Below are 22,438 nucleotides of genomic sequence, written 5' to 3'. Positions count from 1 at the left end.
TGTGAATAAATTAAGTTTCATCCCACATCCAAATTTACATACATCACAAATAACATACAGACATGAAACCAAAAGCCTTTACATGGACCTTTGATTATAAAATACATAACTATATTCAAAGACATGGACGATTTCCACAAGAGGTTAACCAGGATTATGTTGATTCTATAGCAACGCACACTTGGTTATCTCAATGTGATATCTTCCCAGAAACTTAAGGTTTCATGTTAGACCAGGGGCTTATACCATAAACCAACTTTGCAACTTTTCACTTGTCACTTTGCATGTGCATAATCTTGAAGTGCAAAGATTACTATCTGTTTAGTAAAATATTCTAATCAACGTAGAATTTGGTGTGGTATTCTACTCTATCTTTCTAAACACAAGTACTATTTAAACCTTTAAGTTTTATTTTTTTTGCTGCGTTTACGTGGGCCTTTTTTGTCAGTGTGTAACAAAACTGGATCACTAAAATAAGAACCTTAAAAGCCAGTTTTTGTTTCAATTGAGAGAAAAACGAGATTAAAGATACCAATGTGAATTAATGTCTCTTTAGTTTGCCAGAATATAATATGTACATTGTAATGCATAAAATTCGCTTTTACCAATTTTTACAAGCCAGTGCCATCAGTGACGAAGAAATACGAAATTTGGTTGAACGAAAGAAAAGTTTCGCAATCAAAGATCTAAGAAGATATTTTGATAATTGAATTTTTCGATTTTACGTGCTTTTTGTCTGGAGTTAATATATGACCGAGAGCAAAATCGATGACACTTCTTGTAGGTAGGTATAAACAAAGTATTTATATGTAGTTTAGTTAACATGTCTGTTGCAGCTTTATCTGGTCTCTGTAGGGTAACGTTAATTACGTTTTAGAAGTGAGATAAGTACATATCTGTAATTTTTATTTCAAAAGTTATTGTTTGCGGATGCTTTAAACATTTTCACTAATCACTAGGGTTACAAGCCACAAGGATTGCTAGAGCCTTTAAATCGATTTGGAAAGTGTTTATACAATAATTGGTGTAAGGCAAACAAGTTGTCGATGTTGTCCCGTATACTTTTACCTGCTTCAAATAAATAATTGTCACTTACCCTTCGTATGCTGCGATCCTTACTAGAAGACCTATTGTACCCATAGCGTTGTGGAGGTACACCAGACATCCTAGAGTACTCGAGAGGTGGAGACACCGGTCTACCTTGTCGATCCATCCAGGAGCAGGTTTGTCTAGGGTAAAGTGGGCCACAGCGTGACTCCAAAGCACCGGCTGGCATTGCTGGCGATTTTACAGTCATGCTCAACTTTCGACAGGACTTTAACATCTGAACCAAAAGAGAAACTGTATAAATAAATGCTTATATAATACCTATGATAAAATATGCCTGTTCGCTATACGCCTTTATCTGTCCATACCATACGTATATACAGAGTGGCAATTTGAAAACTTACCACCCCCCATATCTTAGTATGTAAACGAGATATTTAAAAAAATCAAAATCCGTTTCGGTAATTCGGAGGGGGAATCACAATGACATAGTTGGCGACGCATCCTCTCACACCCCCTGCGCCCTAGCCACCCCAACTTTTAAATCTTAAATAGGGACTCCGCATGTGTGATACGTCATTGGAAAGCTCTGAAAAAATGCTTTCCAACCATACCAAATAGCATTACATTTAGGTTAGTAATTATCGTGCAAATCAAAAAATAAACATGGAAAATCGTAGTTAACTTGAACTTCCAAAGCCGACTCGACAGCAACTCATTTTTGATCGCCAGTTATAATCTATTCTCAAACTTAATGTACTTATATACGGTATTGATGTTTTGATGGAAATGTATCTACAAACATTATTGGAGTAATTTGTTATTAGTTTTAAAAACGTATTACGATTTCTCTCGTTTCTTTGCTCATAAATAACTTTGAAATTTGCATAAGTTTTTCATGCAATTTTGAGAGGTTTACCTACTAAGTGCACTTCTTTCAATTTTATTGTTAGTGCCTGTTGAGTGTACGTCATATATTTCCTTATAATTCCAAATTTGTATTTCTGCAAGTGTCTCCATGTAAAGCCCTTATGATCAAGTATTAATATGAATTCCAAGTGGCCCTGTTTCATTGCCAGATAATCGAGATTGATGAACGTCAACTTCAATTGTCTTTCTAAATCGTAAACGTCGGGATTAGAACCTTCTATTATTTTGACGAAGATGATCTTACAACCCTCACTTGTGATCTGCCTCGAAGGCCAAATAATACTACAAACGTGGCTTGTAAGGCAATTGAGGGAATGGTTCAAATTTGAAACTTACGAAAGATCAAGCTGCGCGCGTAAAGGTTGCAGTGTAGGATTTCGGCGTGAAAAAACAGCGGGCCATGCTGTTCGTTGGGTATGAAACGCAATAATCTTAGATTTTGCCTTTTCAATGTCATCATGATTGGTATGTAGACATAGAAAGAAAAGCAGATCTAGAATGTAAGTAATATTTGTTAAAAATCACTTCGCCACAAATTCTGATACATATTCACCTGAAGAATATGGTAAGTCTGTTCGAGTATGACTCCATTCCCTTAATACTTGGAGATTGTGTTTTAAACTTGGTCTGGAAATACAAAGATCTTCAATATTCAACATAGGTACCTATACTGCTAAGTCAGGTCAGAGGCGCTTTGCTGTAAATTCAAGACATTCAAGTACAACTAGTAAATCGTGTTTGTAAAAAGTGTGTTGCGTATTACGTCAGAAAACTTATACGCAAGCTAAGAGTAGGTGCTTAATTTATTTCTAATTAAAAAAAAATGTTATTCTGTGAGCAAGTTGAAGAGCGTTACTATACGTTTCTCCTTATGATATCTAAAGCCGCATTAAAAAATATTAATTGATCTACATGAAACAATCTTCAAATGTGACGTAGGTAATATTGTCGACATGCAATGAACTTTATTACCTACTGTAACACCACACGTACCTAATTAATAACAAAAATCCGGTCACCATAAAAGTTTCGATTTTCAGTGATCAATTATCTTAGTATCGAGTGAAATCATATAGGTACCTATTGCGTTTTTGTATATCGAAAAGCAATTTCGACTTTGAATGCGAAATTACGCATTAAAATTTCAAAAATTGCGTTAGCCAAATTTACGGAACCATTGACTTGTTCATAACAATTAAGTATATAAAATTTTTCTTAGGTACTCGCAAATTAAGCTCTAATCATGAGACTTTTAGAACCGTTATATTTTGCGCCGTAGTAGACATTTCAAAAACACTATCACGAGCCACGACCAACCACGCCGCGTACTTTTTCATAAATAAATTTTTTGTAATGCCAAATTCTAATGCATCTCTTGGCACTATTAGAATGACATTTTGCGCTCTAATAGGAAACGAGTTATTTCAAAAACCATTAACCCTGCGGACTTCACGTATAGCCGCATGAATTTGTCCTTTGTACGCTGCAGTTGGAATAAAATTGTGTGCCCTAATAGAAATTTGAGTTAAGTCAGACATTAGCGCGATCAACATCATACATCGCAGTTTTTCAGAAACAACTTTTTCTTATATAGGAATTAGTCGACGTATTGCTGGAAGTAAAAAATATGAATTTATGAGATAATGCCGGCTAATGTTTACATTTTAAACAAATTAGCTTATTAGGGATCCTCAGATCATTTGTAGTTTTGTATTGTTGTCCGTCCATCCGTCCGTCCGTCTGTGTGCACAATAACTCTTTTTGAAAGTGTCCAAAACGCTATTGATTTTGAGGAAGCTAGCTCAACAGGAACAAAAGTTATAGTACTTCGAGGGGATCGGGAACAGGAAAAACGGTGAGCCCAATATACTAATGGAAATCAACATAATTATTACATTCCTTAGGTCATGTATCGAGTTCGAACTTTCGCTAGATTATTCCCTATGCCTCTTAGATTCAATATAACTCTTCTCTGCTGTTTCTCTAGGTCAAAAGAAGTTGTTTTACTTTAGAACTAAAGGTCTTCTGCGGTAAATGCTTTATATGTGCGGGTAGCCGGTTATACAATGACTGAGGGCACTGAGGCCGGAATGTTATGCCATTTTGGGATTTAGCTAACCTACCAAAACGACAACCGAAGATTGTCTTTTAACCGGGTATTATAAGAATGCACATCTGATTGCGGTTTCTCCAAAGCAATATGTTTTTTGCAATCCATTATGTATAGTACTTAGATGGATCTAGTATCATTTTGTTGTCTTTTGGGGGCATGTAAGTGATACCTTGTGTAAAAAATGCTGGTTCAGTAAATTGTTGTACGATGTAAGAGTGAGTATAGGCATTGTTTAGTATTTAAAGGTAAAATATTTCCACCAAAAATGTGAATGTTATCAATGCCTGAACTTTTTCAGTTACGTTAATGATTAATAGGTACTTTGAATATGTCTCTTGTAGTGATGTGTGAGGGTGTGTCTGTGTGTGTTATTCGTAGGTGTAATGTTGCAGTGAGTGTAGAGATGGAGGAATGAGTTTTCCATGAGCGTAAAAATAGATTACCAACCTTAAGTGCTTCTTCGTGAGTAATTGCTGTAAAAGGAGTTCCATTAACTTCAAGAATTGAATCTCCAGGCCGCAAACCGGCCCTTTCGGCTACACTTCCCTCTTCCACTCGCGATATATATACACCTACGCCTAAAAACAAAAAACCGATAGGTAAGTTGACAGAGACGTGCTGTTGGTAACGATTTATCACAATTATTGAAATTTCTTAAAATGCAAAAGAAATTAGCTTAAGTAAAAGTCACTTAAAAAAAACAGAAGACTTACCGGCTTCTTTACCACCTTTAACGCATATTCCAAACCCATGGGTACCGTCTGGAGGATCTCGAACCATTGTAACAGTTCTAGTAACAAGTTCGTGTATACTAAATCCATAACTAGGAATTCTATAATTAACTTGGTGCGTTGTTGATGCTGGACTACTCGCCGGAGATCTTCGGGGTCTTTCGACGTTTAATTTGTTAGATGATTGATTTTGTGTGGTACCAAACAAACGCAGTACTTGTTCTGGTGATATAGGTCGTTTTTTATTATTTGCTAGCGATCTTTCAAAATTTGGATTACTACCTAAATAAGTCCCTAAAACAAAATTATCTATAAGAACTTGCCATCAACGCAATGTGCTGAGTAAAAAAATTCGACATTATACTTATACCTATTTAATTTTTCTCCGTAAACAAAATAAAATAACGTTATAATAATAACGATATTAATATTAATAACAATAAGATTTACAAAATTAAAACCCTAATTAGTACAGAAAAGCAAAAAGCCTAAACCAACTAAATATCGCCAAATAGGTAGGTACTAATTTATTTTAAAAAATTCAAACGTATATTACATAATTTCTCAATCTCATACTTATACCTTTCGGACTTTTAACGTAATGTTGAGAACTAAATTCTCTATCTCTTGAAGAGTGATGGTGCATTCCCGAAGACGGCCTTTCAACAATGGTGTAAGATGTACCGGGCGGCGAATAGTAGAGTCCCGAACGTCCTTTAAAGTATCCCCGAGGGCTATCGGTAGAGCCGAGAGCATCTTCAGCTTCTGCCGGAATGCGATTTCGGCCGTTCGAAGGCGTACGGCTATTCCAATTACCGCCATAACGCGTTCCACCATATGAACTATATTCTGTCAATTCAGCTGAAAACTCATCACTTGTCCTCATTCTTTTTTCGGGCTAATTTCTAGCCACTACACTGTCGTCACGAATATGTCAACTGAAAGGAAACAAAACAAATTCAATGTTCAGCACGTAGAAAGCATCGAAGAGATTCATTAAACTCATAAAATTCAAGAAATACCGCAATGAGGGTAACTACTGCATATTTATAAAGCGAGGGTTACGTTCATTTTTAACGAATTCAAAGTAGGTATAGGTGCCCTCCTTCCTACCCTTAATTCACGTAAAAAGCAACAACTTTTTAAATAGCAATTACATTTGGATACTTTCAACAGGTAGAATAAAATACTTAGGCGGACGATTGTAGGTATTAACTGAAAATTGCGTCGGCTCCGCAACCTAAAGAATTTAACAATGTATGTTTCTATATTTCTACATAGGTATGTAGAAATAAAATTGTAAGAATTCTAATTCTAAACGTGTGTAGCAAAAAATACTAAACGAGGTTTCTCTAATCGATAGAATGAAGTACAGGCGTCGTTAAATTGGCGACGTTTTCTAGTGGCGTCTTTTGTCTGTCAAATAAACGTATTCTATGATAAGCCTTGTAATGTGCCATTAATGCTAATAACTAATAAGTAATAATTCATTAATATGGCTATAAAAATTAGAAAAGTCCATTTCGGCGCATTCCCAAAGATGTAGAGAGGAATGAATTAAGGGTTAGGTACCTACCTATATTTTACAAACGAATTACCAAAAGTGGACTTATTTTTAAAAGAAAGTTAGGTACGTTCCTTTCCTTTCCTACAAGGATACAACGTGTTCGTCCCCCCAGATAATAATATGGTACAATATCTGTACCTATAAGTATATTAATACACAAAAACTTGTGCTCTTCCTCTTAGGTCCTCTTTTCTGTCAATTTGGTAGTGAAAAATCTCATTTAGTTGCAGCAAAGAGGATGACATTTGTGAAGATCACATTTTGCACACATTTTTACATTTTCTTATTCGAAGGATGGAGTTATAAATTCACTATTCTCGCACTACTCTCGCTCAAGCTTTCGCGTTCCCGGGCAGGTTTGAGTGGACCTTTAAAAGTTCCAAAGCTTTAATAATATATATATATATATATATACATATATTTCTTTGTTATTTTATTGATGGATTTAAAAAATGTTTCATCACTGTGGTCTAAATTGTAGTTGTATTTTCTATTTTCAGCTAATATATTATACCACCGCAGTACCACGACCACTGTCATTAGCATTATTACTCATTAGTCCATTTACCAGTGAATATTTTCATAACTGTGACACAGGACCGTAGCCAGAGCGAAAGTGAAGGTAGGGCAAACTTCTTCGGACTGCCACTAGTCGCCTTCAAACGTACTGCAAATTCACTGTTGATCTAATAATCAAGTGTTTGGTTAGAAGTCGGTAATAATATTGGCTTGGCCGTTAATAATGAATTAATAAAAAAACGTTTGGTAAGATTGGGCAACTTTTTGCGCCCCAGACGAAAATTATATGAAATTTCAACGTCAAAGCGGTTAAAGAAAAGTTATAAAATGTATACCTACCTACCTACTAGTATGATAAATAGTACTCAAATTTTAACAAAATCGCGGCACACATGTGGACACAATGCACAATGTGGAACGAATGGGGAAATTTTCTTTTAAATTATTGTTTCATATTTTTATCTTAAAAGGTCGGGAAACATCCTTAAAAGGACCTTGCGACCCCTGGCTACGGGCCTGCTGTGACAGTACAGTATAACGTTATCTACTTTTCCCCAAACGTCTAAAATAAACAACAGAAAAGAAATCCTTCCTTATGGAATCGTAAAGATAGAGTTTATTAATTTATGTTTAAGTTTATTTACCTATAAAGGTACTTCTAAAAATAGTCATAACGGTTGCGTGACCCTTTAGCGTTTTGTATATTTAATATAATCGATAAGAAAACGGAGCTAAAGAATGACTTCAAAGTATTAACGAGTAGACAATTGGCCAGGGACAGTTATGGTGTTTTTGTAAGTATATAATAATATCAATTTAAAAAAAGATATATTAATAAAGTGAAAAAGGTACCTAAATATGTGAGACGCGACTAATATCGGGAAAGAGAGTGAAGATATTACGAGCCCAAATCAAGGAAACAAGACCTTTCCAATGATGTATCATTTAAGATTTTCAAAGTTTGCGGTCATAGAGATGAAAATACTTTATCGTAAAATATGCCCCCTTCGAATCTAAAATTGACGTATTCTCGCGCTTTTTGCAAATCATTCCCTGCTCAATTTAAATTTTACCCAAGGCCCGTACACGTGTTACATAGTGAAATAAGTTTCATAGAGAGGAAGAGAGGTGTAGACAACGGTGTAGGTAGGTACAAAGAACAGAGCTATTTGGTAGTAAAAATAAAAATTGACAGAGTTTGGGGCAACAACCATATCCAATTCAACACGTATCACCATTTCAAGGAATAACAAAATCCATAACAGATTTGGATGCTGAAGACGCTGCAAACCCGAGTGCAAACCGCATAAGGTAATCTATTTGACCCCTGCTTTTTTCCTTGTCCGTCCTTTGCGGCTTTGCGTGCAGCAAGTGATTTTATATAACGTGTCTTAACAATTCTTGTAGCAAGATATACTGTGAAGTAAATTTGAAATACTGGTCCAAGGATTAGATACCTACCTAATGTTGCCTTTCAGCATAGAGTAAAACTTTTGTTGGTAGGTACTTTATGCTTTCAGCCAGATACCTACAGGTATTTTTTATATAAGTGCGACGCAATATTTTACATTTACCTATTTCCAAGAAGTTTTTCAACAACCGTGTAGTACCTACTTATAAGAGAACTAATGTTGTTGATTGATCAGCTAGGTACAGGCACTTCATGAAACCGTGTTATTCCTTAATAGAATCCCTCTTATAAAAAAAACATGGCACTCTACCTTAGCACTATTACACTGATCGAAACGGTATTTAGCTACTTATATACTTACATTTTGTGAATACGACATGTTAGTTAAGTGTGACAAACCCCAATCCACGAACGTTTGATACTAAAGTCATTCTCATCGAAAATCTTAGTACAAATTTCAGATAAAAAAAAACTAAGCACACAGATCACGTTTTGATCATTACCATTTCTTGACGGCACTAAACTGACTAGGAGACAAATATAAATCAAAAACTTGTTTATTGAAATACAAAAACCAAACCCACTGTGAGATCAATTTCCGAATTAAAATATGGAAGAAAGAAAATTAAAATTGTTATAATATACCCTGTAATAATAGTGAAAATATTGTTAACAAAATTTGTATAACCATTTTGTTTTTAGAATATTGTTTTATGCAATAATGGTTTAGAAATTTGAACAAATCGTTCGTCGTACATTAAGATTATTAATGTACGTGCCATTCGCGAAAACGCTTTCAGTGTACTGAAACGCAAATGGTAGGTTTTCATACGGCCATGTTGGACCTGCGTTTTCCTTTGTTACGTCACAATCAATAAAAAGGTTGAACTTGAAATCAAAAGAAAAATTTTGGTAGTACCTATAGGTAAATTATTGCGTGCACTTTCTTGGTTTGTAACAAGTCATTATATAATCGTTTGTTTTACTCTTGCAAAGTAGGTATACCAAAGAGGTACACGTACGGCCGTCCGTTTACCCGCCCTGTCCTTTGGGCATTCTAAAAACGCTATGACGCAAAGGAATAGGCTATAATACAGGAGCGAAATGTTTAATTTTCGAGTTTCGTGGTTTACTCCTTTGACAGCGAAAGGCACAAATCCCAAAATGTTTATAGCCTTGCCTGAGTTTTTGGTTAATATTAAAATAATCAAAGCAGAATACATTGTGCTGACATCTGTCTTTATTATTGGGGACTAAAATTTTATCGCTAAATGCAGGACACTTTATTACCACCTTTATTTTAGTTGGAACTTACACCTCAAAGATGTCGCCACACTAATTTTGTAATGTACTTAATGAAACTAACGTTAGATGTCAGAGCGCTATTTTTAAAAACCATAGATATATGAAGTTTTAACCTCAAATGCATAATGAATGTTTATTTTATAGTCAAAAATTAAACTTTGTTATCATTCCTTTCTCGCTTGCAGGTTTAAATTAGGGAACTGGCTACTGGGAGTGACAGAATAGCGGCAGACTCAACCTTTGCGGAATATGATACTGTTCGCTCTGGGTCGTCCAATGGAATACATGGAGTTCTCGATGGATGAGAAACGTTAGCATTGAATTCAGACAACACAAATTGAAAAAGGAAATGCTTTGTAACCAAAACAAGAGGACACCGTGGAGAACTCGCAGAAAACCCATTCCAATGCAACCCTGTACCCCACACCTTATTCATGTCTAAATTTTGAATTGTGACCTATCGCTGGTTAACCATAGACATAATACATCTATCTATGTGTACAATTCTATTTAAAAATTCCATACACTGGCACATTTGAACCTTGTAAGTCTCCATTTCCCAAACATCACTACTTAGAGAACAGAAATCTCTTACCACACCTTTAAAAACTCGGGAAGCTGCGCTGCTAGTTTTAAACTGAAACTGCATATGAACTAGAAAAAGGGAAACTAGCAAATCTATAGTCGAAACTGAATTATCTTTCCAGCGCGCCATGTCTGTAGCGAAGGAATGGTATAGGACGGGCCGCACGCTCATCTTGATTTGACTCCATATTTTTTGTTTAGGAGATATCTAAAGGACAGTTTTTAAACATTGATCAAACACTTTGGAAGAAGTAAAGAACCAAATTTGGGATGAAATCGCCGCTAAGTACACACTGAGATTTTCCCAAAAGTTCAGGTCGCCTGGCATCCGGACTCACCACAGAAACAGAGGCGTTTAAGGCTAAGAACAATTTAAAAACCGTCATCTCTACGTCCTGTCGGACCCCTGGTGTGCAAACTAGAAAAGATTTGAAAATACAGAGCATTTCAACAATAAGACGTTACATAGTGAGTAAATGAGAATAGGAAAAAATATAATGTTACGCACATCTCACTGTGAAGGCGGGTCCCCATGTGCGTAAAATTTAGGCGTAAACGTATCGGCGTAATTACGCGCGTTTTGGCGTACACGTTCCAATTGAAGCGGGTTTATGTTACGCTCGTTACGCTGCAAAAAAACATAAACAAAAGGACTTTAACCTAACATATTTGAATTTTTATGATAAAAAATGGAAAATATCAACTGTAGAATACTTTTGTGTTCAATTGGGGCACTAGTTATTAAAATGAACCGTTGTTATTCAGTGCAAAAGTATTCCTTACAACAAGTTATCACTTGAACATAAATAAACAAAAATGCTATTTACGTTTAACTACAAAAAAATATGAAAAAAAACTCCAAAAATATAACCTAAAACACCGTAGTTACGCGGTTACGTTACGCAAAAAAGTAGAAAGCAAGTCAACTTTGTGGCGTATCCGAAGCGCAAATTTTGACAGCATAACAAATATGGCGACGCGTAATGATATGTTCACGAAAGCCAATCATATCGCTGAACGCCATACGCTTACGCGAAGATTGCGCACATGGGGACCCGCCTTGAAAGTGCATTGAAACCAAGCGATTTATGTACTTGGGACAAACATTCGTTATATTTGAGATTATTTATCGAAATAATACATAGTCCATACTTATTTATGGATTATGCAAACTTGTACTACTACTGGAATGCCCTTTCATTTATTCTGGATTGAAAAATATTTAGAAAGATAAGAAGAAGTTTCTTTCTGGAATTACATAGAAATTTACCATAAAAACCACATCACACTATAGTTAAGTGGTCATGCATTGAAATAAAATGTGTGTATTGGTTGTTTTATTTTTAGTATCACTTGGTAGTTTTATGAAGTAATTTATAGGAATATACTATCGTTATAGGCAAGAGATAGGTCGCATACCTAAAAATGTAAATAAAAATAATTACAGCCTTTTATTAAAGTAACAAGGGAAGTAGACATAAATATATTTTGTACTATGAAAACTTTTTGTGAATGTTATATCTAATATAAGGCGTTAAGAATTGATTCCACTGTAATTTAATATCAATTTACAATGGAAATGAACTTTAGTAAAATATCTCACCTGTATGAACTGTGAAGTTCAGACCTTATAAATAAAATACAGTAGCGATAGTAATAAATAATATCTAAACGTGATGTACTAGTATTAGTGCACGTTATCACAGATGTTATCTTGCACGACTATTTATTTATAAAAGATAAATAGCGAAAATTCTGGATTGCCATAGGTTTGCAAAATTTAGATGTAACAAAAGAAAAATTGTGCACTCTGGGCACCATAGTGCTATTTACAATAACACACAACACCATAACATAAACTGTAGACAAACCATTTGAGAAACATAGTCATGAGATGTATCATTCTTATTCTGTATAGAGTTCCATATAAAATTTTTCTACCTAAAATACTTATCGACTAACATTAATGGACAGTATAAAGGTATGAAAGAGTAGTGCGAAAATTTCCTAATTATTGTCTACAATTTAGTTTTTGATTTGGAATGCTTCCCCGCACTTAAGGGATCTTCGGATGGCTTTGGTCGTAAAATAAAATTAAGATTATACGCAGTGTTCACAGCGTAATAGACATTCGCATTTGATGGCAATACCATTTCTGTAAACAATCAATTAGTTACTAATTGGCAATTAAATGAATTTTACCTTTATCGGGTAGTACTTGAGCTAAAGTGTAGGAATCGGGATTGCCCTCGAGGCACAGTTTTAACATGGCATTTCTAATAACTTGAGGTGTTCGTTCATTATTACTTAGCATAATACTTTTATATAAAACGATCCCGTCTGTTTCTACACAATCAGTTTCGTAAGTGACTTTAATAATATAAAAATCGGGACTGCTTTTCAGTGAATGATTGGGACTTAATGTTCCCGCATTAACCGACGGTAACTGTAATTTGTTATTGGCACCGCTCGAATGAGAGCTATTTAGTGAAACATCCAAAGACGGTAGTGAAGAATTGCTACTAGAATTGGACATTTGCGATGGGCTTAATTTCCTATCAATGCTGTTATGTGGTGAGCTTGGCGTGCTGTCAAAATCGCAATAAAACTGCGAACTGTTACTACTAGAATTACTCGCTATCGAATCGTTCTTTTTGTGACCCGTTGTTTTCTTTTTCACTTTATTTGTGTTAGTGGAATTGGACGAAGGCTCAATTTGATACGTTAAATGATAAGCTTCGCGATCATCCAACACCAGCAGAGAGTCAAACCACCTGTCAAACATCGCATCTTCAGGTAATTGGTACGCATTTGCAGCACCCTGCAGCAGCTTTATCTGAGCCAACACTTCGAATTCCTTCCTTCGCTTATCAAAATTGATAAGTCCATCGGCAATTGTATCCGGTATGGCAGTATCGATCATGGTTAGGTCAGTTAAAAATGTGCCTAGGTACGGAATGGTACCAAATGATATGTTGGCAGTATGATTATTTTGCTTTTGAAAAATTTTTTGCAGGTGCTTATCATTTTCGCCTACAGTATCTGCAAATTTTGCAGTTCCCTCACGCATTAGAAGCTCTCTTTGGGCCCATTGATTATTATCTTCACTAAATATACGCGCTAGTTCGTCAAATAATTCAATTTTCTCCTTGGATATTGCCTGCCAGGTTTTTTGTAATCTGTAAATAGGATTACTCTGTAAGCCACTTATAATTGCTTTAAGGCTCGAGAAATTTTTTAATACTCTCAGTTCTTGAGCTATGTCGATCCAGCACACTATGATCTGTGCTCGTTCATTCGCTTTTAACTGAGGATCGACTAGAATTGAAGAAATTACCCTAAATGACACGGCGTTAAATTGGTTTACTGTAGCCAACACTGTTGCCGCTTCGTGAGATCTACTTTTATCTCGCCGAGACCATATTGCTCCTAAACATTGATGTGGTACCAGCTTTTTAAATAATTCCTAGAAAGGATGCTGTAAAAATGTTGCGATGAACACACTCTCACCATATCCATCCTTGTAAGTTGTTCGGCAAAGTGCCTTACAGGTACTTCGGGCAAACGATAGGTCTTCCAACTGATATTACCACCACTTCTCATCGCGAATGCAGGTGGAGGTGTCAGTGGCGATTCGGCATAAGTTTCCCGACTGTACTTATCCAATCGATGCCGAACTTTTGCCTCTAATTCGGTGGTAGGTAAATATTCTTCACAAAACTGTAGGAGTTGCCTCAAAGTCGAATGATGCGTTGGTTCTTTAAAATCTTCAGGATAACTGTCAAGCCAAACGTGTAATGCCGAAATTAGTGTCCTACAAAAAATAAAAAATGTAGGTTCTACTTTAGAATATATTCTGCGTATTTGAATTACTTTCGGTGCTGGTCATGGTTCTCAGAATTACCATTAACAGATGGAGATGATAGTTCTTCGTAACGTTGTAGTAGCAACTTCAACACCTCCTTAGGATTAGAAAAACTTCGATAAGTTGCTAAAAATACATTGATATATGTGGTTTCCAGTTCTCCATCATCAGTCGCTAGAGCTTCAACGAGTTTCTTAAGCGTCCCCGCTTTAACAAAACGCACTCTGACAGTTTCCCATTCCAAATGTGAAATTTCATCATCGGAATCCTTGAACAAGTAAATAAAAATATCAATTTAAACCTATTAAAATGTCAATTTAATATCAGCTACGAAATAAAATAGTTTATTATGTATAAAGTTTAATAAACAACACTTTAGACACGGTTTATGTTAATAACCAGTGTATAGAGACGTTTTTAAAATGCAATACATACTATACTTTTTCTACAAGAATTCTGTTGCCGCTTGAGTTATTTCAGAAGGAGCAGCAATAACTTTTTTATCTCCATTATCATTCTCTGTGTCCAATTTTGAAAAACAGGAATTCGCCTTACGATGAATGTTAGAATAACAAACGTCAAACTACCAATTTGATTTAGTCAACAAAATTCAAGCCGTGTTTAATGAAACTTCCAGCGTGTTATAATGGCCGAGAACGCCCGAACGGGCGCCAATCTGTATCTAATGAGTAGTCGTATTTAAAATGACGCTTCGCGCACTATGTCAATCCAAAATGTGACATTTTAGAAATAGGAGTAGAAAATAGGTATTTATGTAACAAGTTGCAAATTGGCTGTCTTTGGCGCACTAGACGTGTATTTGTCCAGCGCGTATTTGGCCCGCCGACTGTACGTGTGTTGTAAAAACTGGCCGGTGAACTGAACATGTGTCGACACTTACACATTTAGACTTTCACCCTTGTACTTGACACAAACAACAGATTGCTACGAAGGATGTATTGTTCTATTTTGAGGAAACGTGTTGTATATTGAGGAAGGAGTAAAGAGAAATTTTTGTATGTAGTGATGTTAAACATCCACTACAACATTGTAAGATCGTTTAACACCATATATTATAGCTCGGTCTGAAGATGACCAATGGTCGACATCGATAGCCGCACCAGAAACTAAATAAACGTGTTTACAAAAATTTCTCTTTACTCCTTCCTCAACAGATTGCTAACCTTATGGATTTTGTTGGCAACACATTTAGTTCAATTGAACAGCAATATAAACATGATGTATCTTGAAAACTGTAAAATAATGCTTATGGATTTATGCAAAACATGTCGCTGCAAAAAATTTAAAGCCAATGAGTTCAATTAAACAATGGTGGCTTACCTCCTATCATACCATATCACTGTAATCATACCTATCAATAATAAGGAATTCCAATTGTGCAAACTTTATAGACCGGGAGGCAGCGTACATAGTAACTAAACCATAAGCGACAAAATATTCGACAATACAGGCTGAAAGTACGTTGAAAACTAATAATAAAATCACTCGTCTGCCACTCGACGAGTGGCAACATTAGCTTGAGGCGGCGCTGAATAGGTGACTTCTTTAGGTGATCAACTAAATTACCAAACTATAAGGGTCACGGAAAAGATTTGTATCAAGAAATCACATTTTTTCCCATAGTTTTCAAATATGCTATGGCAGACGATTTCAAGTGCAGCGTTGGTGGCGACAGACGCCCTTCAATGTAGGGAAAAACACCCCTGAACTAAAAAAAAAAAGGACAGTGCAGTATATGTATTTCAATCTTCCAATATCGCAAGTTTGCTTAGTTACTTGTTGATAAAAAAAAAATATATTAGAATTGTCTGTCACATTATATTAAAGTTCATATGTACAATTTGTTCACAATATACTTTTAAAAAGCAATTGGAATTGCTTATTTAAGACACAACAGACAGTATAAAAATTATACATAAAAAAAATCCTCTTTTTGTTACTACTTTAAATATATCCTGGCAGACGATATTAAGTGTAGCTTTAATAGTGGCAGTCTGGCAGACGTCTTAGAAGTTAAAAAAATGTAGGTATAGTAAATCCCAGCGAGTGCGAGCGTGTGAGAGATGAGCGCGCGAGGTCATAACGAACAGAGATAGCTATAGATTTACGCACCGCTTGGAGTTACCAAACGATTAAAATTAGGGAAAATAATAAATTGTTTATTTCGCGATAAGATTGTCGGTATTTCTTGAATTCCTTTCACACTGAGAAACTACTGAACTCTGAATCGGCCTTTACTCTAATAATACTAATTAAGAAAATCATAAAATATGAAATTACCTTAGGTACCTGCATATAAAGAGATTTTACAATTTCCATATGGATCCAGTTAAAATATTAAATATTTTTGATCAGATTTTATGGAACGTGCATAGCTGTTTTTAGGTGGCCATACACGATGCTGTTTACTGGAAAGCCGGGCTTTCGATTTGCAAACCCGAAGGCAAACCGTAGCGTTAGTGGTTATATCGTCCGGAAGGCCTGGCCTTCCAAAAAACTGCTGCTTCTTGAAAATTTACCTTCCGGCTATGATCTTCTTTGTCAGGCAACAAACAAACTGGGAGTCCTATTAACATAAGATCATCTTCAGATATCATGACTACAGCCCTGTTTTGTTCACACTACACTAAAAACTGACAAAAACCACGCGAATAAAACGTCGAGTGTATGGCTAAACCGATAGTACAGGTTTAGCCTTCGGGTTTGCAAATCGAAGGGCCTACCTTCCGGTAAACAGCATAAAAAGCATTATGCGGGTCACTCTGTTATTGGGCGCAAGCTTGTTGAGGGCCCAGAACAAGAGAGGGATAATAAATAAATAAATCGTGTATGGCGACCAATTGATCAATTCCACTCAAAATTTGGAAATAGGAGTACTATATTATTGTAATGTCTTGGGTAATCTCTGACTAAACTTAAACACATACCAAAAGGTATCATAAAGTTACAATATATGAAAACAGATAATAATAATTAGTAAATAAAAGCCGCATCCTCGGCAACATCCATCCCTGAAACCAACTTTATGTACAAGTAACACACACTTTATAATTAATCAAAATTTCTGCATGAGAATTCAAATTCGCCCTTGACCATTATGTAATATTGTCATAAATGGAGAAAAAAAACAGGTATCACGCTCAATTTCATCCAGTTTGCAATGTTAGTTTGAAGCAACCCTGAAGGTGTACAAAGTATTTTAACCTTCGACGGAATTACCATATATATATATATATATATAAATAAAGAGAAAAAATGACAATGATTCTTATACAAACCGAGTATGAAGATGATGATAAGGATTTGGTCGGGCGGTGATAACGTACTTTCTTCAGATACACTGTATATAATGCGCCCTCCGTTTTCTCTTCGCCCCAAAGTCGCCATGTGGGCTGCTGGAACAATATCAATTATAATTCTCCTTTTAGAAGAGAAATTAATGTAAAAACACAATTTTTTTATGCTGGAACCATACAAAAGACTATTGCTTTTTGAAAATAAGTAGAAGACACAAAGGTTGACAATGCCTACCGATGGTAGGTAGATTAATTGTATTGTCACTCATATAAATGCAGTAACTGGCATTCGTATTATCACATTAACTACATTATGGATTATTTCTCTTACATTTAAACTCGCTAATAATACGGTTGAAGATCAATTCACAACAAACTTTTCACATTTAGACAGGAATGTGCACCCTCAGCTTAAAGTACACGTTGCAAGGGCACATCTTTGAAAGATCTAGCAAATTAAAATGTATACTACGATTTTTCCTCGGATTTTTCAATCCACTGTTCTCACTATAGTACCATCCAAATCTTTTGAAACATACCTGCGGAAACAGATCTCTTCCACGTATACTTATAGCTGCTGAAATCTACCTAAAATGTCCACCTATACAGTTACATATACTGATATCTCGAAATTTATTTACTTAATAGACCGTCCATTGGTTGTATAATGTCCAAAATCAACAAAAATATTTCAGTTACGGTGATAGGTAAAAAATAAAAATTCGCCGTTCTTTACTACACAATAACACACGTCTCCAACTTGTCTCATTTTCAATTATGAACATGCTGGTGGTAATGGGTCATCTAAGTTCAAATGTTATTATCATTACAAGTCTGCCTATAATCAATCACACACCACAATCATAAGGTTAATAAAATTGTTGGTTGCTATAGCGATAAAAAAATTCATGCAATTCGAGGTATGTACCTCATTTAACTTGTTACTCAGGACAGATGAAACAAATTACGCAAGAGAGGTGGCCTATACCTAATGATTGGTAAAGCCCTCAACTGTGGCAAGGAAACCAACATACACGTCCAGTTACATACAATGTTGTTCGATACTGTACGTATATGCTGGTACAGTCATATTTGTGCCATATTTATAGTGTTAATTGATCATAATAATAGGCAGATGAGATGACAGTAAAAGAACAAAATTCATTGTATAACAGTATAATTTGCCAGTTATATAAGTAACATATTCTTTTAGACCACTCAACATGGGAACCAGAAGGTAGTGCATAGCATAGGTCATAATTACATTGTTGGTAATACTTCACGTGAACTTATTGCGCTATAGACATTCCACTTGATTTGTTCTATTTGATACGACTTGATATATACTTAGGTACTTATACCAATTCCTTAGTGGAGTACCTATACCTCGACCTATACCCACACATAATATGACTTTTCAAAGGCAGCTGGTGCGACTTTGTACACTTACAGATTCCTAAAATTGAGAACTAATAATTGTACTAATTGTACCTACTTTTAATATTTCTGGTGATTTTATAGTTAATAGTAAAAGCACATGTCACCAAGCATTTGTGCATAAATTAGTGTTGATGTTTTATAAACGAGAACAAGAATGAGAACTAAAGAAATGTTAGTAAACTGTAAGCTACACCCCCAGTAAAATGTGAAAGTCATTACACTCAGTTTGCAAACAAGATTCATTGTTTTTAGCAACTTACCTTCACATACCATTTCGCCGTTTCCTTTTTACCACCTTTTGTACCATTGCTCAGACCGCAAGCGCAAAGTAAAAATTTATTTCGTACCACAGCAGTATTTTTGACGGGACTTAGGGGACTGATGGGTGAACCGTTGGCCGAAAATAATTTTATTTTTGCTACGTTATTGTATAATTCTTGTGGAAAAGAGACGACGGGAGACGCCGAAGGTAACAACATTATTTAAAAAAAAATACATTTATAAAACACAAAAAACATGTGAAACGAGAAAAAGAAACACAATGCTATGACGGTGAGCAGTTTCGATTTACTGATCAACTTCTTCCTACAACTATACGACGTACGTTATCATCAAATTGGCGTTTACTTTACGGCATGCGCAAGTTTACCCTCCCCATTTCTACGCCTACTACAATATCGACAATATGCGTTAAAATACGTAATAATTACAGGAATTTAAACATTTTTGGTCGATTTCGTTCGAATGATTCAGTGCAAAACAATAGCAAGGTCAAAATCCTTGACCTTTTACCACTTTCTTGGAAAATGGTTCTTATTTTTATAAACACTTGTCCCTACTCAGAAAAAGCTATTTGTTATGTTTCGTCGAACCACCATTAAAGCTTGTAACATCGCCAATTTAACATGACGAATTTGAACGCATAATACACGCCCCGAAAAGATTTATTTTGAATAATGTAAAATCGAGGAAGAAACCAATAAGGCAATATAGTCAAAAGTTGGGGGTAATATGAAGGACTTATGGGGCAGTATGAGGAAATAAGGAGAACTCTGAAGAAATATGGCGGTAATACGGGAAAAGATGAAAGAATATGGGAAAATTATAAGGCGGCCAACCTTAGAGAAGGAAAGAGTGAGGAGTGATAATAATGATCGTAAAGTGAAGCCCACATTTGTTTATTTCACCGAAAACCTATAATTACCTGCGAAAGGATATACTTTCGTGTTTTTTGGCTATCACTTTCGTGCACTACAATGTACCATTGTCCAATAATGCTTAAGGATCGCATAATCACGAAAATGAAAAATTAAACAAATTTTGGCTCCGAAAATATGGCCGCCCCAGGCTTCAATGCACAGCATTGCCCTTGATAGAATGGGGATTTACGATCATTCAACCGCTTTAACCGAGGCCTACGTAAGTATCGTAGGCTTCGCTTTAAGCGATTGGTAGAAATCACCATAGAAACAATTGTGGCAATAATTGTAACTACAGTGACTTTATAAGGACAGTGGCGACAACTTATCCTCCATATTGGAGCTAAAAAATTGATTGTAGGATCAATATACCTTGTCATGTCAAATTGTGCCCGTAGGATAATAAATGTCAGTTTCATTTAAGTAAAGATTCTCGCAGAAATGATCGTTTAAAGCTTCGCAAAACAACCTATGGGAAAACCACTGCCTCCCAGATTCAAAAAGATATATAGAAAACGGTATAATAAGTAAAAGCCGTAAAAGAGATAATAGTAGTAAGGTAATAGTAGATTACATACCGAGCTGGGAAGTGGTTCATTACCTACGTCGAGGGCTTAAGGTACAGTGAGGTGCACGAGGCGTTGGTTATGAACCACTGACCATCGAGGTTTGTATACTATTTTATTCACAATCAGTTTTAACTTTTAAATAGGTAGTATAATAAATTCCACCAGTCTCAGCGTAACATTGCAATCTAGTCGGCATTGGCGTGCAAGTCGGGAAGTACTTTGCCGACCTCGGCGAGGTTCGCAAAAGATGACAAACAATTGCTCACTTCCAAACTTCAAAACAGTTAGCAATTGACATATTACATATGATTGTGAATAAAAATAATGTAGCATTGTGAACTCGATTGTGAGCCATCTTTGAAATCATCCTAGAGATAATAATAGTGACAATTCAACTCATGTATAAAAAATCGCATAAGCCGCAGTGAAATTGTCACTTTGACAGCAGCAAAAGTTACCTGCAACTTTTCCAGCGACAAATGCACTAGTGGTTTTTTCACTTATTCATTTTCGAACCAATTATCGCATTACCCTTTCCCATATGACTAGTTTGACGTCTGTCAATAATTGATTAATTTGGTGAATTTCTTGTTCGTTAAATTGTCCTGCCGAATTACACTCGAGGTTTGTATTTAAACCGAGTAAATTTGGGTTGTGGCAATTCAAATCTGTTTCCTTTTAGCAATTGGACTCGAAAAACTGTCAACCTAAAAATGCTCCACCTGCGGTGTCGCATTTTTATTAGTTGACAGTTTTTCTCGTCTAATTACTAGGCAACAGATTTTTATTACCTACACAACCCAAATTTACTCGGTAAAATACAAACCTCTTGTGCAATTATAAGTGAAAAACGAGGTGAAAAACTTCAATATACTCTTACAAAAGTGCATTTACTTGTTCAAGTACCAAATTGTTCGGACAACATTCATTGGCCCATATAGAAAAAGTAAAAATAAAAAAATAACATAAAAACCGAGATTAAAAACAATAACAAATCTGAGAACAAATCAATCACATTATTTGGAATTGATCAACATCGTTAGCTGTTAACTTTCCAGACTTTAGGTGTGTCGGGAAGCAAAAAAACCAGGCTTGAGAGCTCAAGTGGTAGATAGTGATGACCTACAAACAAAAATATTGCCTACAGAGATACCTATTGGTAATGTCCTATCAGATAAAATACTACAAACTCGTCGATTACGAGATAGATTTCCTTTGGTGTCCAACCTTATATTTGTATCCTTTGATTTTCATTGATAAGGGGGTTTACACCTAGCAGCATGACAAAAATTACAAAAAATTCATTAAGGAATACCTTATTAAAGGTTATACTGACCAAGCTATCTGCATCATTCATTTTTTCTTCGGCATTTTGAAAATATTTAATCCCAGTATTCTAGAAACATTTTCACACACATTTTGGCATCGGCACTCGGTCACACAAATTCATTTCAAGTGCGTATTAATTAGCAGTTAAAACGTCCACGAACACACAAAACAGATGCTCTTATCCCGTAACAACTCTTCTGGTTGAAAAATTATCTTATTTTACAAGGAAAATGTACATTTATAGTCATTTAGTCACATTTCTGTGGTTTATTTATACGTTTCTCTTAATTTCATATCGCGGGCCACATTCCAGAATTCGCTTTCTTTTTTATGACGTCATGTTTCACAGGCATACAATCAGATTTATCTGAAGCACTAGAACAGTACACCTAACCAGTAAAGTAACCAGGCATAGAATGACACAGACCATTACGAGATTTGTTTCTTTGATTCGTGTATTTTAAAATTACTACAAAAAAATGATCAAGTACATTACATTTAGAGTAGTGCC

At 35.5% G+C, this 22,438-nt stretch overlaps 2 protein-coding genes and 1 long non-coding RNA gene across 15 annotated transcripts in view; 1 reads left to right on the top strand and 2 right to left on the bottom strand.

Moving 5' to 3' along the window:
* Positions 1 to 9,104, bottom strand: part of LOC116170580 (whirlin) — a 32,358-nt gene extending 23,254 nt beyond the window's left edge. For all 8 annotated transcript variants that reach the window (XM_031487078.1, XM_031487072.1, XM_031487071.1 and 5 more), the window contains exons 1-5: positions 8,680 to 9,104; positions 5,404 to 5,759; positions 4,804 to 5,115; positions 4,538 to 4,668; positions 1,097 to 1,324 (exon numbers count right to left, since the gene is read on the bottom strand). In XM_031487078.1, the coding sequence (XP_031342938.1) occupies positions 1,097 to 1,324; positions 4,538 to 4,668; positions 4,804 to 5,115; positions 5,404 to 5,707 (975 nt within the window). In that variant the 5' untranslated portion in view covers positions 5,708 to 5,759; positions 8,680 to 9,104. The remainder of the gene's footprint in view (positions 1 to 1,096; positions 1,325 to 4,537; positions 4,669 to 4,803; positions 5,116 to 5,403; positions 5,760 to 8,679) is intronic.
* On the top strand, positions 7,916 to 10,096 carry LOC116170582. The gene is made up of 3 exons (XR_004145315.1): positions 7,916 to 8,053; positions 8,103 to 8,218; positions 9,809 to 10,096. It is a non-coding gene; the product is annotated as an uncharacterized LOC116170582 (long non-coding RNA).
* A 1,544-nt stretch (positions 10,097 to 11,640) lies between these two features.
* LOC116171015 (ral guanine nucleotide dissociation stimulator-like 1) lies at positions 11,641 to 22,414 on the bottom strand. Of its 6 annotated transcripts, none has more exons than XM_031487642.1 (6): positions 21,935 to 22,414; positions 17,373 to 17,489; positions 14,082 to 14,341; positions 13,719 to 14,022; positions 12,411 to 13,674; positions 11,641 to 12,363 (listed from the first exon to the last, which is right to left on the bottom strand). In XM_031487642.1, exons 1-6 carry the CDS (start codon positions 21,953 to 21,955, stop codon positions 12,227 to 12,229), a joined length of 2,103 nt encoding a protein of 700 aa, XP_031343502.1. In that variant the 5' UTR covers positions 21,956 to 22,414; the 3' UTR covers positions 11,641 to 12,226. The 6 variants fall into 6 exon arrangements, with proteins under 6 accessions (XP_031343502.1, XP_031343503.1, XP_031343500.1 ...); XM_031487643.1 differs by having other exon boundaries at positions 17,373 to 17,486; XM_031487640.1 differs by lacking the exon at positions 21,935 to 22,414 and adding an exon at positions 19,091 to 20,296.
* Between the last annotated feature and the right edge of the window lie 24 nt (positions 22,415 to 22,438).

This window comes from Photinus pyralis, unplaced genomic scaffold (assembly GCF_008802855.1).
Source record: "Photinus pyralis isolate 1611_PpyrPB1 unplaced genomic scaffold, Ppyr1.3 Ppyr1.4_LG5, whole genome shotgun sequence".
Taxonomy (NCBI): Eukaryota; Metazoa; Arthropoda; class Insecta; order Coleoptera; family Lampyridae; genus Photinus; species Photinus pyralis.
This window is presented reverse-complemented; position numbering and strand designations above follow the sequence as displayed.

What these genes read in the sequence shown, in the direction of transcription:
- LOC116171015 (XM_031487640.1), bottom strand. Translation starts at nt 19,309, where the DNA reads ATGTTGTTACCTTCGGCGTCTCCCGTCGTCTCTTTTCCACAAGAATTA. An exon ending in TATCATCATCTTCATACTCG is followed by an intron (nt 14,342 to 17,372) that starts GTTTGTATAAGA and finishes TACTTGTTCAAG; the next exon opens with GATTCCGATGATGAAATTTC. An exon ending in TCAAGTACTACCCGATAAAG is followed by an intron (nt 12,364 to 12,410) that starts GTAAAATTCATT and finishes GATTGTTTACAG; the next exon opens with AAATGGTATTGCCATCAAAT.